General features: G+C 47.5%; 1 protein-coding gene across 2 annotated transcripts in view; it reads right to left on the minus strand.

The window, feature by feature from the left end:
* The window catches only part of IMPA2 (inositol monophosphatase 2), a 73,112-nt gene that overhangs the window by 33,514 nt on the left and 23,340 nt on the right, over positions 1–16,258 (minus strand). For both annotated transcript variants that reach the window (XM_029590972.1, XM_029590971.1), the window contains exon 2: positions 135–268. In XM_029590972.1, the coding sequence (XP_029446832.1) occupies positions 135–268 (134 nt within the window). The remainder of the gene's footprint in view (positions 1–134; positions 269–16,258) is intronic.

The following is a 16,258-nucleotide window of genomic DNA, read 5'->3' on the forward strand; positions in this document are numbered from 1 at the left end:
CCAAAATGCATACAAATATCTTTTAAGAACTCCTTGCGGAGATCCAGACTGGTTGATGAGAACCGGGGCTGGGGTGAGGCACCACCACTGCTAGAGGACTAGGGGTGGCTTTCTTCCCAGGCAGAGGTACTTACTTGTGTGAGGGGAACTTCTCCTTCAGAGACGAGATAAGTAATTCCTCAACAAATTGGTCCGTTTCAGTCACCAGATCTACTACAGTCGTTTTTGTCGACACACGTTTTTCTTCCGCAAGAGCTTTCCTAACAATCTGGGGAGAGAGAAAAGAGTGCACATATTTATTCATATTTCCGCTACCTTAAGAACCGCAGTCCTCGTTTTAATCACATTCCGTTCAGTGCAACATCCTCCATAATCCAAGTAGACATTACTTGGGGAAGGAACTTTAGTTGTCCTGCAAGCTTCCTTCAATACACATTCACTAATCTAAAAGCAGATCATCTCTACCCATCAACTTTGCTGACTCACTCTATTCAGAGTTTCAGTAAGAAAAAAAAAAAATTCTTAAATGCTTCCCCTATGAGGATGCCAAACAATAGTTTTGAGGCAGAAACTAAAAGATAGCAACACCATTTCTACTCAGAAAGAAATGGGACTGTAGGATGCAGGCACTCAGATTATCACAAGAGCAGCCATTTCTTGCACGCCTTCATAAGTAATGATATATTACCAGCAAAGCAGGCCTGCATGAATAATTTTGAGTCATCCTAAGAGGTGGCTCCAGTGTTAGTCACATATATGCGTGGATTCAATTTCTTATTTAGGTACTAAGAAATTACACTGTTCACATAAGTCACACATAGGGGTCCTTAGTTTTCGGTTTTTATGCTATAACGAACAGTGGAACAATTACTTTTCCTTTTTTTTGCTATAATATTGAAATTCCTAAAAATGAAGGTCCCTAGTCACATAGTATGCAGTTAGGCTCTCTCAAGTGAGCATTACTCCATCTGTTCTTCACAGTCTGCTCTGTGCCACTCTTTAAAAGAAGTGCATCATCCTATCAGGATGGGACAAACTGTCAAATGGGCGACTGCAGCAGTTGGTTTTGCACCAGTTTTCATACATTCAATGACAAAATTATGCAACAATCCAGTCCTTTTCTCCAGAATTGGGCTATATGTTTAGTACGAAAGCATTTTCCAAACTAAAAGGAATGATTGGTGATAGAACAATGTGCAATAGTGCATCTCTTTCTAAAGGGCTATCTTGCTACAGGATCTAAAGAAATACAAAATATTACATATTTTACCAATGTATCTATTTTAAAACTCTCCAAGCTATGTCCCAGACCCCTAAAAACAGCTAAGAGGAGAAATTACCCCACATGAAATGTAACCCACTCCGGAGAAGTCCCAGGGCTGCACCCCACTGCCACACAGAAGTGAAGAGAAGAGTAGGGGGGAGAAAGAACAGCAAAGAAATGCCCCCCCCCCCCCCAACCTACACTCCCCACCAAAGATAGGAAACAAAAAGGCCAAATACAAAAAGTTATCTTTTGGGAAATAATGTTTTCATTGGTTCCTAAAAAATATTAGTTGATGCCCACATTTTTTTACTAATCCAGCAAAACTGTAAATCTCAGGAGAGACCCAAACTCCAACCAAATTTTAGGATCTAAAATCCCATTCCATTCTCATTCTGCTTCTCTAAGACAAACCCAGAGAAACTTCACTCCATTTAAGGTGCATGTCTGAATCCACCTAGGAAGCATTTTTCTCTTCAACAAAAGTAGTGTAGGATAGCAAATCTCGTAAACAAACTCTGGGAGATCACCTATGACATTTATGCACTGAGGTTCACACAGGGGTTTTTTTTCCTCACCGTGGGCAAAGCTTCCTCCTTTTTGCTTAGTACCCAGTAGAGTGAGGGACCTAGGGTGTGCTTCCTTTTCAGCACATCATGTGCAGCTTTTTAAGAGTGATTGCAATTTCCTGGCCTCGCTCCTTCTCTGTCAGTGGTATTCACTCCCAGCCCTTAAGAGCTGCCAACCAATCAGGATTGCGGAATACCTCTAATGAATATGCAGAAGATTGATCAATATACAGTGGAAGCAGGCGCATGCAAGTCTGTCATGCATAGACATTTGAGATATTCTGAAAACCTGACCTGTTGGCAGCCCTTGAGAGCTGGGAGTGAATAAGTGAAAGGAGGCACTAAAGCAACAGTATTCACTTCCAGTCCCCAAGGGCCACAAACTGCCTCGATTCTATGCAACTCTTTAATATGCATCTTCTTTAGGGATATCCAGAAACCCCGACCCTTGAGGGCTGGAGGTGAAAATACCATTGCACTAGAGCAAACTTAGGGACCGATGCAATATATGTGCGCTGAAAGCGGGTCCTGAATGTACCTCCTGGGGGCGCCATGCAATATTTAAAATTAGGGGTCACGTTATCAAGGAGGCGCTAAGGTTACTTGCATGCCCCTAGTGCCTCCTTGAGAACAGGAGCCCGCGAGTGATCAGCTGTCTGCCAGCTAGGAAAACAGATGCCAAATTTATTGGTGTCGATTTTCCTAATCGGAGCACAGCCAGAGGTTCAGGAAATGAACGCTTGTTAACTGAGTGTCCGTTTCCTGAACCCGACCGATGGCGCTTTTAAGTTATTTAAAGATTTCTTCCTTTTACTTAATATCGCAACGATATTAAGTAGGAGAATTTACAGAAAAGTGATTTTTTCAGCTTTTCTATTTAACTTGTGGGAGCCCTCAGCAATTAACACCTGCTCCAGGCAGGTGTCAATTTCTGGGCACAAAGTTGTGCAACTTAGATGCACACTTTTTTTTTTTTGCATTAAGAGTGAATAGCTTACTGCCTCATTCACATGCATTTGCATGTGATGAGCGCTATTAGTTTTGCTCCGCATTGGATGTGCGTTGGAGGCACTAATCCCCTTATTGCATAAGGGGATTAGGTTGAATCTATACAACCCGCCATCCAACTGCATTGGTCCCTTAGCATGGCAAGAGTAGGAGAGCTGCTGCCTTCCTCGTAGTGCTTCAGCTCCTTAATCATAAGGCAAAAGCACAGTAGCATTTTATTTTTCTTGTTGAGACTGTTCATCTCCCTTCAGTTTCTAAACACAGCACAATGAAGACACTTTATTCTCTTGTGGGTTCTCTCTTTTTTTGGTAAGAGGCCTAATTTAGAACAGATCCTGTTTTATGTCATTTCAAAAGAAAAAGTTGACCCCGAGGCGCCCCTCCCCACTGTGTGTGATTTTCCAACACTTTGCAATTTGTCTATCATGTTGATCTTATCTATTTCAGGATGTTAAGCATGAAAGGCAGTGGATGAGGAAACACTGCCAGTTTAAAAAAAAAAAAAGAGGCAAACTTATCCACAGGGGGAAAGTGTACAAACAGCAAGCAGATCACCAAGTTGCCAAAACACTGCCATGCGGAAGTTATATTTTTAATGCGGGTTAAAAGAATATGAGCAGCAATAAAGAAATACATTTTAGTTTTGTTGGGTAGCTAATTAGCTGCCTATCTACACACATTTTAAATGATGGCTTGATTTTGTAGGACAGCCTCTTCTGCCAGTCTATCGTACAGACATTACTGGGTCTTGACTGGACCACTGGCGAGTACATTCTACAGACAGTATCACACTGTAGCTTGTACAGAATTCACTTTTCTAAATATTGCTAGTTTCACAATCTTTTTTCTTTTCTTTTAATTTTCTATTTTCATAACTTACATTTCTTATAAGAAGAAGTTTTTAGCAATCTCGGTACATAGATATTATAATAACTTTTTGCAATATTAATATGTAATTTCAGTTTGGTTAACAGCGCATTTAAACCATGTACCTCAATATAAGTAATTTGGTGAGGAGGCTGAACATATTACAAGCGAAAATTAAAGAAAAACTATTGCTTTACAATTCAGTAATGACACCGAGAGGGTATGTGGTTTTTTATCTTTATGTTGAACCAGCGATGGGCACTCTTTGGAGATGACCATCCAAAAAATCTCTGAGCTGGTTAATTTCAAAGAAGGCGAATTTAGTATTCTGATAAGTGACACAGCACTTACAGGGGTAGCGCCAATCAAATTTGGCTCCCATTTGTAAAACTTCAGGTCTCATGGACAAGACATTTTTCCTCCTGGTCTGTGTAACTTTTATCAAATCAGGAAATATCCAAAGTTTCTGGCCACAAAAAAGTGACTGCCTGTTGCGAAAAAATTGTTTCAAAATATTGTTATGATCCATCAGGAAAGCAAATGATACTAGTAGTGGAGGAGTAGCCTAGTGGTTAGAGCAGCAGGCTATGAACCAAGAGACCAAGGTTCAAGTCCCACTGTCACTCCTTGTGACCTTGGGCAAGTCACTTTACCCTACATTGCTTCAGGTACAAACTTATGGGCCCGGCAGCTGTCAGCGGGTTTGACAGCCGCCGGCGTCAGTTCTCAAGCCCACTGATAGCCACGGGTTCGGAAACCGGACGCCGGCAAAATTGAGCGTCCGGTTTTCGACCCACCAGCCTCGGGCCCATTTTAAATTTATTTATTTTTTTTACTTTTTTAAACTTTTGGGACCTCCGACTTAACCATGATATTAAGTTTTTACTGCTTTTCTGTGCACTTTCCTGGTGCCCGGAGAAATTAGCGCGGGAATACCTAATAGGGCCTAATAGGGCCATCAACATGCATTTGCATGTTGCGGGCGCTATTAGGTTCGGGGGGGGGGGGGCGGTTGGACCCCCTTACTGAATAAGGGGAAAAGCTAGCGCGTCCAAATGCCGGCTAACAGTACGCTCAGTCGGAGCGCACTGTACTGTATCGGCCTGTTAGATTGTAAGCCCTCAGGGGATTTATTTATTTTAACATTTTTTATATACAGATAAGAAAATTATTACTTACCTGCTAATTTTCGTTCCTGTAGTACCATGGATCAGTCCAGACAGTGGGTTATGTCCCCAATCCAGCAGATGGAGTCAGCACAAGCTTTGAGGGGGCGTATCCATATATACTACTACCCCCTCTGCAGGAGTTCAGTATCGAGTATATCAAAGCCAGAGTAGAAACCCCCGAAGGATCAAGTTTGTGGAAACAGATAATGAAAACAATTGTAACCGCAACAAGTAACTGCAAACATCCTACCAACTTGAAGGGAGCTGTGAAAACAGCGAAAAGAAACGACTGTGAAGACATAGAACACTGTGAGCAAGAAGTAGCGCAGAGCTGAGCAGGATCAAGAACCCAAACGCAGTGGGCGTCTGGACTGATCCATGGTACTACAGGAACGAAAATTAGCAGGTAAGTAATAATTTTCTTTTCCCTGTACGTACCTGGATCAGTCCAGACAGTGGGATGTACCCAAGCTTCCCTAAATCGGGTGGGGTCCTGCGAGGCCTGCTCGGAGAACCTGCTCGCCAAAGTGTCCAGAGACTGAAGAGGCGAAGTGCAGACGATAGTGCCTCGAGAATGTGTGTAACGATTTCCAGGTGGCTGCCCTACAAGTTTCCTGCGAGGATACCGAGCGAACCTCCGCCCAGGAAGCCGCCTGAGAACGTGTAGAATGCGCTACGATTCCGGGTGGGGAAGTCCGACCCGACCCAATGTAGGAAGCAGCAATGCCGGCCTTCAGCCATCTGGCAATGGTAGTCTTCGAGGCCTGAGACCCCTTCTTAGGACCGGCCCAGAGTACGAAGAGATGGTCAGAGGTCCGGAACTCATTTGTAGCCTCCAGATAGAGGCGCAGAGTGCGCTTGACATTCAAGAGACGGAGAGACTTCGGCTCTGAGGAAGAGAAGGACGGCAACTCCACCGTCTGGTTCACATGGAATGCAGAAACCACCTTCGGAAGGAAGGAGGGAACGGTGCGAAGCGAAACTCCAGAGTCGGAGAAACGGAGATAGGGCTCTCTACACGACAGAGCCTGCAGCTCCGAGATGCGTCGAGCGGAACAGATGGCCACAAGAAATACAGTCTTGAGAGTGAGATCCTTTATCGTTGCGCTGCGCAGCGGCTCGAACGGTGGTCCCGACAGGGAGCGAAGCATAAGGTTAAGACTCCAGGAGGGACAAGGGTCCCGTAACGGAGGACGCATATGCTTGACACCCTTGAGAAAACGAGCAATGTCAGGATACTGTAGAAGAGAGCCCCCATCGCTCAACAGCGAACCAAGGGCGGCCACCTGAACCCGTAGTGAATTATAGGCGAGCCCTTTTTCCATCCCCGCCTGTAGAAACTGAAGGATCTGAGGTACAGAAGCCTTAGCGGGTCTCGTGGCCTGGCTGGTACACCACAGCTCGAACATAGGCCGCCGACGTCGATGTCTTTCGTGCCCGCAATAGCATGGATACTTCCGCCTCCGGGTAGCCCCGACACCGGAGGCGGCGCCTCACAAAAGCCAGGCCGCAAGACAGAAGAGTTCTGCCTGCTAGAAAAATACCGGGCCCTGATGTAGGAGCTGGGGGAGGTGCCCCAGCCTGATTGGCCCGTCGATCACCAGCTGTAGCAGGTCCGCAAACCAGGGTTGCCTGGGCCATTCCGGGGCGACGAAAACCACGGTCCCCTGATGGCTTTCTATTCTGCGGAGCATCCTGCCCACCAGGGGCCATGGTGGAAAAGCATAGAGCAGAAGATGTGGCGGCCATGGGAGGACCAGGGCATCCACTCCCTCTGCGCCGCGCTCTCTCCGGCGACTGAAGAAGCGTGGAGCCTTGGCGTTGAGAGCGGACGCCATCAGATCCAAGTGGGGGGCCCCCCACCGATGGACGAGAAGTTGCATCGCTTTGTCGGAGAGAGACCACTCTCCGGGGTCCAGCAGTTGACGACTGAGGAAGTCCGCCTGGACGTTGTCCACACCGGCGATGTGCGAGGCCGCTAGCCGGACGAGATGACGCTCTGCCCATTGCATCAGCAGCGCCGCCTCGAGCGCGACCTGCGGGCTGCGCGTGCCTCCTTGTCGGCTGATGTAGGCCACGGTGGTAGCGTTGTCTGATAGGATTCTGACTTCCCGGTTCCGAAGAAGCGGGAGGAAATGTCGCAGAGCTAGCCGGACCGCTCTGGTTTCCAGACGGTTGATTGACCACTTCGCCTCCACCGTGGACCACGTCCCCTGCGTGGCGCTTCGATCGCAGACTGCACCCCAGCCTGCTAGACTGGCATCGGTGGTCACCACCACCCAATTTGGCAGATCGAGGGACACGCCACGGGCCAGGTTCGGCGGATCCAACCACCAGCCCAGACTGTCCCTGGCATTCTGCGGGAGCGGGAGAATCATCTGGTAGTCCTGCGATACTGGTTTCCAACGGGAGAGGAGCGCCCACTGTAAGGTCCTGATGTGCGCGAAAGCCCAAGGTACAAGGTCGATGGTGGACCCCATCACTCCCAGGAGTTGCAGGTAGTCCCAGGAGGTGGGCTCTGGTAACGCAGAGAACCGTCGTGTGTGATCCCGCAAGGATTGAGCTTTGTCCTGGCGCAGAAAAACTTTGCCCAGTAGGGTGTCGAAGGTCGCCCCCAAAAAAACCCAAGCGTTGCGAGGGCATGAGGGAGCTCTTGGAGAAGTTCACTACCCATCCCAGGGAATGTAGAAACCGTACTACTCGAGTCACCGCTGAGCGTCCATGATCGAATGACTTCGCCCGGAGGAGCCAATCGTCCAGATAAGGATGAACCAGGATGCCCTCCTTCCGGAGAGCTGCCGCCACGACTACCATGATCTTGGTGAAGGTGCGCGGCGCCGTCGCCAATCCGAACGGGAGAGCCGTGAACTGAAAATGCTGGTCCAGATTTTTGAAACGAAGGAAACGGTGGTGGTCCGGGCGGATGGGAATGTGCAGGTAGGCCTCCGTTAAGTCCAGGGAGGAGAGGAACTCCCCCCGATGCACCGCCGCAATCACTGACCGGAGCGTTTCCATGCGGAACCGAACGACTCGAAGGGATTTGTTGACTTCCTTGAGGTCTAGGATAGGCCGGAAGGAACCGTCCTTCTTTGGTACGACGAAATAGATGGAATAGTGGCCCGAGCCCACCTCTCCGAAGGGCACGGGCGCAATAGCGCCTATCTCCCGGAGTCTGTCCAGAGTCAGCAGCACCGCTCCTCTCTTGAGGTCCGAGCCACAGGGGGAAAAGATGAACCTTCCCTGTGGGGGGCGGACAAATTCCAATGCGTAGCCGTGTTTTATGGTATCCAGGACCCACTGGTCAGAGGTGATCCGTGCCCACTCCGCGTAGAAATACGTTAGTCGGTCCCCAATCCTGGGGACAGGGGAGTGGGCGAGACTGGCATCATTGTGAAGACTTGGTATAGGGGTTCCCGGTTCCGGGAGTAGTGCGTGCGGGCCGACGCCCGCGAAAGGAGCGCAACCAGGGCTGAGACCTGGGGGCGGATGACCGGGAGCCCGCCTGTCTGTATCCCCTGTAGCGCCGTTGCGCTCTGGCTCTGGTCCGAGAAGAAGAAAATGCTCTGGATGGTCGAAACCTATCCTCCGGCAGCCGATGAACAGCGTTCTCCCCCAGGGACTTGATGATCTGGTCCAAATCCTCCCCGAAGAGGAACTTGCCCCTGAAGGGAAGAGAGCCCAGACTCGACTTAGAGGACGTATCAGCCGCCCAATTGCGTAGCCACAGTAGTCGTCGTGCTGCCACTACCGAAACCATGGATCTTGCGAGGACCCGAAAAAGGTCGTACGAGGCATCCGCCCCATACGCCACTGCGGCTTCTAGCCGATCTGCCTGGGCAGCCTCATCGGACGGCAGGTTCTGAGACGTGAGGAGTGAGACCTCGAAAACCCGCTTAAGGAAAACTTCCAACTTACGATCCTGTGTGTTCCGCAACGCCGCACCTCCCGTCACTGGGATAGTCGTCCTCTTCGTGACCGCCGACACTGCGGAGTCCACCTTTGGGACCTTGATGAGGTCCAGAAATCTTCGGGGAGCGGGTACAGCTTTTCCATAGCCCGGCTGCTCTTCAGGGAGGCCTCCGGGGTGTCCCATTCCCTGGTGAGAAGTTGTAAAAACGAGTCATGAATGGGAAAAGCCCGAGCCCTCGGCCGGAGTGCCGCCAGGACAGGATCTCCCTTCCTTGAAGAAGTGACGACAGCGGGAGCTACTGGGGCAGGCGGGTCTGGTGGCGGGTCCAAATCTAATTCTTGGATGATCTGCGGGATGAGGTCGTCCAGCTCTTCCCTCTGGAAGAGGCGTAGGGTACGCGGATCATCCCCCTCCTGCGTGCCGTCCCCTTGTCCCCCGTCCGGGAGGTCAAGTCCATGTCCCGCTGGGTCTGGCACCGCCCCCACTGCCGCGGGCGTGGATCGGACCCGGGTAGGAAGGCGGGAGGCCCCCACTCTCGGAGGGGGGGGCCGGCGTCGTGGGCGACATCCGAGGGATCTTAGGAGGGGGGGGTCCCACAGGTGCTTCCAGCCCCTGCAGATAAGCGGTATGCATGAGCAGGATAAACTCCGGAGAGAACCCCGGCCTGCTCGGGTGCGCTTCGGGGGCGGCGTGGTTCCTGCTCCCTGGCTCTGGGTGCTTGGTTCCTGCACCAAAATCGGGGGAACACCCCCGCTGGTAGAGTCCTCCAGGGATCCGTTCTCCCTCGTGGCCTCCAGGGATCTGTTCCCCCCCGTGGCCTGCGCCTCAGGGCGCTCAGAATGTAAAATGGCCGCCGTTCCCGCCAAAAATGGCGGAGTGGCCGGCCCGCGCCGCCCGGGCAAAAAAGAGAAATCAGTCAGGGACTGTGAGGTACCTTCCCCCCCGGGAAGGCATCGTGCACAGATGCCCTCCCGGGAAATCCGGGACCCCGGGTCTCCGCAGGCCGCACAGCGGGACGGCCGCGGCATCGGGATCGCTGTAGGAGAAAAGAAAAAGCCAAGGGGGGGCCACGCGCACAAAAGCGCCGCTTCGGGGGGGCCCGGTCGGCCTGCACTGCCCGCTGTCCGAAAATAGAGGGGGGGGCCTTCCTGGCCACACGACCCGCCCCAGACATCTTTCCCTAAATGGCTCAGCAGCCCATGAGGAGCTGTAAAATGGCCGCGGGTGAGGGAGTAAAGAGCGAAGAGGCCGGCTTCACGGGCACCGGGTGCTGAGCTGTGAAGGAAAAAAATACAAAGGAAAAACAAACTTACCCCTGGCTGCAACGAGAAATAAACAGCAAGGCCGCAGAGAAGAGACAAGGAAGATAAGCCACTCCCCAGAAGTTGAAAGAACTCTGCCTTATTTTTTTTTTTTTAAACTTAATACAAACTTGATACAAACTTGATCCACAAAAAAAGACAACAACAAGCCATAATCAAGCAAGAAAGTGAAGAAAAAGGAAAAGGAGGGGAAGCCCGATTCCCCTACTCGCATCTGCTGGAGTCAGAAGATACTGAACTCCTGCAGAGGGGGTAGTAGTATATATGGATACGCCCCCTCAAAGCTTGTGCTGACTCCATCTGCTGGATTGGGGACATAACCCACTGTCTGGACTGATCCAGGTACGTACAGGGAAAGCCGTTTACACATCGTACCGGTTTACATAGAACAAAATGGAAGGCCACAAGGAGGGCGTATCCTTTACATAAAACAGTGATAAACAAAATAAATGGTGATAAACAGAATAAACACAGAAAAACAAAATAAAATGAAACACCAAGTGCTAACTTTGGTTCAGCATTTAAACCAGGAAGATAATAAATATATATACAGTTTATATAAGTAAGAATAGCATATTTACATTGTGAGTAATTAGCAAGGGGTTCAAGGGGGAGAGAATTAATTAGACAAGTGATTAAAGAGTAAGATTTAAGATCTGGAGAGGGGAAGAATAAACTAATGGGTGAACAACTGAAACAGGTTGGAAATGGGCACTTAGGAAGCAGAGGGAAGTCTATTGACAATAGCAGAGGTGTTGAGGAGTTTAGGTGAAGGCCTGCTGAAACAGCCAAGTTTTTAAATTTTTTTTTAACTTGGGTGTAAAGGATTCAGTGCGGAGTTCGTGCAGCATAGAGTTCCAGAGGGATAGGGCTGGCCAAAGTTAACGCTCTTTCAGTAGTAGAGGTAAGTTTGATGAATTTCAGGGAGGGTAGATGCAACGTTCCTTGAAGGATAGTCCGAATGGGTCTTGTTGAGACATGAGGAAGGAAGGGGGGATTGATCCAGAGCTTGTTTTCATTTACAATAGATTTATGAATGAGGGAGAAAACTTTGTATTGTATTCTTGAAGTGACTGGTAGCCAATGTAACTCTTTTAGGATGGGGGTGATGTGGTCCCTCTTTTTGGAGTATGAAAGGATGCGGGCAGAGGCATTCTGCAGGAGTTGTAGAGGTTTGATAATCGATGAGGGGAGGCCAAGTAACAGAGCGTTACAGTAGTCTAATTTGGAGAAAATAATAGCTTGGAGTACCGTGCGGAAATCGGAGCCATGTAGTAGGGGGTCTAAGTTTTTTTTAATTGTGTGCAGTTTAAAATAGCAGTCCTTGAGAATTGAGTTTATGAATGGTTTTAGGGAAAGGTGATTATCGATGATGGTTCCGAGGTTAAGAGTGTGAGATGAGAAGATAGTAGGATAAGGAAATACCTACTAGTACCTGAATGTAGTACTTGAATGTAAACCACTTTGAAGTGCTGAAAAAAAGTGCAAAAAGCGGAATATAAAAATCTAAAATAAATAGTAGAGATCTTCTTTGTATAATCTCCTCTTCCTGGGATAACTCCAAGATCCTTGAAATATCCAAAGATACAGATGGCTGTACTACCCCCACCCCCCTCGGGCTGCTTGATTTTCTTGTATAGACTGTAAAAGGTAATAGATTTTTGTTACAACTGGCATTGCAGCCTCAGGGATTTTTAATACTTGTTGAATATACCTCTTGAAAAGTTCCAAGGGAGAGACTAGATTAACCACTGGAAAATTTAAGATTCTCAAATTATGTGCTCTCAGGGCATTTTCCACGTTTTCCAATCTTTTATTGTGAATTAACTCAGTTTTAACCAAATTCTGTTGGACATTTTCCACTGCTGAAATTCGTTGGCCCATATCTTCTAGCTTTAGATTATATGTTGTAATTAAATTAGTATTGACCAAAACTTGATTTTTGGTTTCAACTATCGCTTGAGTTAATGCGGATAAAGAACTTTCAATAGACTAACAAAATCCACAAGCCTTCCATGGTCATTGATTCTGGGCACTTCGGCTTAGTGCAGATCCCAGAGTATTAGGAGAGGCCTTCCCCAATCCCACACTACTGCCTGCTCCCAGCCTCGTACCTTGGTCAATTGTTATAGAGGACACAGTAGTTCTTACCAATTCGGAGGGGCCTAGATCGATTCTGTCCTCTTTCCTCAGAGGACTCGCCCCACCCGGAGCCTATGGCTCCCTGTTCTCCCCCGAGGATATCTGCCTTTGCAACTACCCAGAAATTCCCTCTCTCTCCTCCGGGGATATCTCTGCCGTCGTCGGACTCCCGATACCCTTGTAGCGGGGAGGGGCTGGTCTGTTCGGCTTGCCGGGGCTAAGCGTGGTATCCAGGGTCAGGGTGCTCGCTGTAGCTCCATTCCTCCAGCGACCGCATCTCTTGGTGTCTGAACCACATCACTGGTGAAAAATCCCTCAATGCAGGGTTGTAAAGGGTCCAAAGGAGGAGAGCTGGAAGTCAACCCTCGCAATTTTGCTTTCTTCTTTGTGTGAGGCATTCTGAAGTAAATTTTCAAGGAAGAAAATAGCAAATCAAGGTAAACTGCAGCGAGAGCATCTCCACCATGTCCCTTCTCGGCGGCCATCTTGGTTCAGCCCCACAATCCACTTTTTTCTCCAATTAGGTGCTTTTATATAGAACCTTCATTTTTGTTTTTTTTTCCCCTGGGAGTCTATCAGCATTGGCCTCAAAAATAAAAATGGAAGGAAACAAATAATTTATTCATTTTTCCAGTGTAAGTATCAGTGTTTATTTTGGTGGCCAAAAGCCAGGACAGTAAAAAGATATAAGCAGATAAATGTTTTGTTAAAACCAAACAGAATTTACTATTTGCTGTACAACAGAGGCCTCTAAACCAATGGTTTCCTTCCTTTCGTGTTGTGCATGACTACTTTCCCTTCTGTTGGGTACTTAAAAAATGTTTGCCCCTATGAAGCTATTACTGTACTGTGAATACACACTACACGACAAAATATGCTGATATGCTACGATGAGGTCAAAGGTCAAAAAGATATGAGCTTAGTTTTAAATTGCATTTCTCTTAAGTTGCTAATTTTTGAACACGACCATTTTATTATTTCTTTTATTGCTTTGGTTTAATGATTCTGCTATTCTGTGATGCATAATAGTTAAATTTGAAACATTAAAAACAACAAATGTGTTTTGTCTGATCACTTATTTCTTAAAATGTTCAAATTCTTACAAATTCTGCCAGGGGTATGTAAACTTATGGAGCACAACTATACACTGGGCACCCAAAATAAAATAGACCACCAGATTAAGCCCATCCTAAAAATGCATAACATATAAATTGAAAAAAAGCCAGAAGGAAGAAATTGGTATATAACTATATCCACCCAATACATCATGCAACATGAGCTAGAATTTAAGTCCGATTAAACACTTCATTGCCTATAACAGAGCTTTCCAAACTTTTCATGTTGGTGACACTTTTTAGACAAACAATTTCATGACACATAATTCAGTCTACTAGCAAACCAGAGGTTAAAGGTTAAATGAACGAAATGTATTTCCACAATTTATGTATGTTTCCTTAAATATATACATAAATAAAATGTTTCACGACACAACCTCTCATGAAAACCTTTCATTTATATTAAAAATATATAATATTCCAAGATTCCGCAGACGGGACTATTTAAAAAAAAAAAAAAAAAAAAAAATGTTAACAGCAGCTTCCAAAACAGTCCACACACTCATATCTCCCTCCCCCCCCAGCACACGTCTGGCCCCCACACGCTCTCTCCCTCTGCCCCCAGCACACGTCTGGCACCCACACGCTATCTCCCTTCCCCCCCCCAGCACACGTCTGGCCCCCACACACTCATAGCTCCCTCCTGTCCCAGGACACTTCTGGCCCACACACTCATAGCTCCCCCCCCCCAGCACGTCTGGCCCCTACACTCATCTCTCCCCCCCCCCAGCACGTCTGGCCCCCACACTCATGTTAAGGATCCCCTGCGCCGCAGGTCCCGCCCCCTCCTAAAGTAATAACATCAAGATTAGTTATTATATTCGGCGGAGGCACCAGGGCCTGGGGGGAGATGCATTCCCTCTTATCACACCTGACCGCCGGCGGAGGTAAATTATTTCCATGTGAAGCACAAACCCAGGATCCAGCTGCAGCGTCAGTGGGCCTCCTGCGGCTCTGGGTAAGAAATAAGAGCGGCCGGCCAAACCCAACACCAGGGGCGGATTGCAGGAAAATATCAGCCCGGGGTATTTTTTTCAAAACCAGCCCCTAGGTATCTGTTTGACTCCCTTGTGATTTCTCCTTGCATCATGCGTTTCAAAAAGCACACCAAACTGACCCTTCATAGGTACCTGTGACCTGGAGCCTGGCAGAACTGAACTAAAAAGATCTCCAACATAAATGTCACATTTTCCCTAAATAACTAAGTAGTAGAACACACCCTAGACTAGAGCAAGGCTGCTCATTTTAACACTTCTGCACTAAGGCAATGAGAACCCAGCAGCCCGGGCACGGTCACCCTCTCTGGCGTGGCCTCTCTTCTTGATGTCTGCAGCAGCTCTGGGCAAACGTCATTCTGCACACATGCAAAGATACTGCAGTGATCACCCAGAGCTCCCAAATATTTGTGCACAATGGGCCCCTTGAGTTACGACCGGCTAGAGTTACGACCAACTTGGGTTACGACCAACTTTTCAGGTTTTAAGTTACAAACAAAATTCGAGTTACGACCATAATTTTTGGTTTTGAGTTACGACCAAATTTCGAGTTACGAACCGTGCACGTGCGTGCCATTTTTTTTTTCCATGGATTGGTTGTGTATGGCCCTTTGTTACTGCCTATTGCATTTTTTTGGTCTTGGAAGGCGGGACTTCTACAGAGATTGGCTATCTAGTGTTGCTGCTGCTACTAAATGGGACCTGTTCATCTCAGGCGTTCGTGGGCAGACCTGGCACGGCATTGCAGCAAACAACAGCATCGGGGGACATCACTTAGCTGGCAAGGTACAGTAGATGTGCTCAGAAGTGGTTGGGAGGGGGAAAAAAGAGTGTCTGGGGTTGGTGTTTGTTTTGGTTAGATTTCTTTTTTTTTTTCCATTTCTTCTCCCTGTAGAACAGCACTTTTATCAAAGAAGTGTTCAAAATGGTCCCAAAGATAAAGAAAGCAATCACAATCGAAAAGAAGGAAATTGTGCAGAAATTTGAGAGTGGCGTTCGAGTGACCGATCTGGCTCTCATATACAGCATGTCAAAATCCACCATTTCGACAATCTTACAAAGAAAAGATTTGTACAAGGAAGTTAATGTGGTTAGAGGTGTCACTAAAATTAGTAAGTCAAGATCAACAGTGATAGAAGAGGTAGAAAGCCTATTGCTAGTGTGGATAAACGAAAGGCAGATGGCATGTGATTGCTTGAGTGTCTAATTTGTGAAAAAGCTAGGGCTATAAATGCAGATATTGTAAAGGATAAGCCATCAACAAGTGAAAATGGTGAAATATTTCATGCCAGTAAGGGGTTCGTGGCATAGCAAGGCATGGCGAAGCTGCCAGTTCTGATAAAAAGGCTGCTGAAAATTACATACCCCACTTCGAAACAATGACACAGAGAAATGGCTTTTCCTGTCAGAAAGTTTTCAATTGTGATGAAACTGGACTTTTCTGGAAGAAAATGCCCAAGAGAACATACATTACCCAGGAAGAGAAGAAAATGTCAGGCCACAAGCCAATGAAGGATAGGCTAACCTTATTGCTATGTGCCAATGTGAGTGGTGATCTCAAGATAAAGCCTCTCGGTTTATCACTGTGAGACCCCTAGAGTATTCAGAAAACAGAATGTCATGAAGAATAGGTTAGGCGTGTCATGTGGTGATCTAACAGAAAAGCCTGGGTAACAAGAGACCTTTTTCTTGAGTGGATCAGGGAGGCCTTCTGTCCTACTGTACAGAAATATCTTGAGGACAAAGGATTACTACTCAAGGCTCTCCTCATCATGGACAATGCTCCTGCCCACCCACAAGACTTGGAAGACGAGTTGGCTGAAGAATTCCCATGGCTCACAGTAGAATTCCTCCCACCTAACACAACTCCTCTACTGCAGCTTATGGACCAGCAGGT

This window comes from Rhinatrema bivittatum, chromosome 2 (assembly GCF_901001135.1).
Source record: "Rhinatrema bivittatum chromosome 2, aRhiBiv1.1, whole genome shotgun sequence".
Taxonomy (NCBI): domain Eukaryota; kingdom Metazoa; phylum Chordata; class Amphibia; order Gymnophiona; family Rhinatrematidae; genus Rhinatrema; species Rhinatrema bivittatum.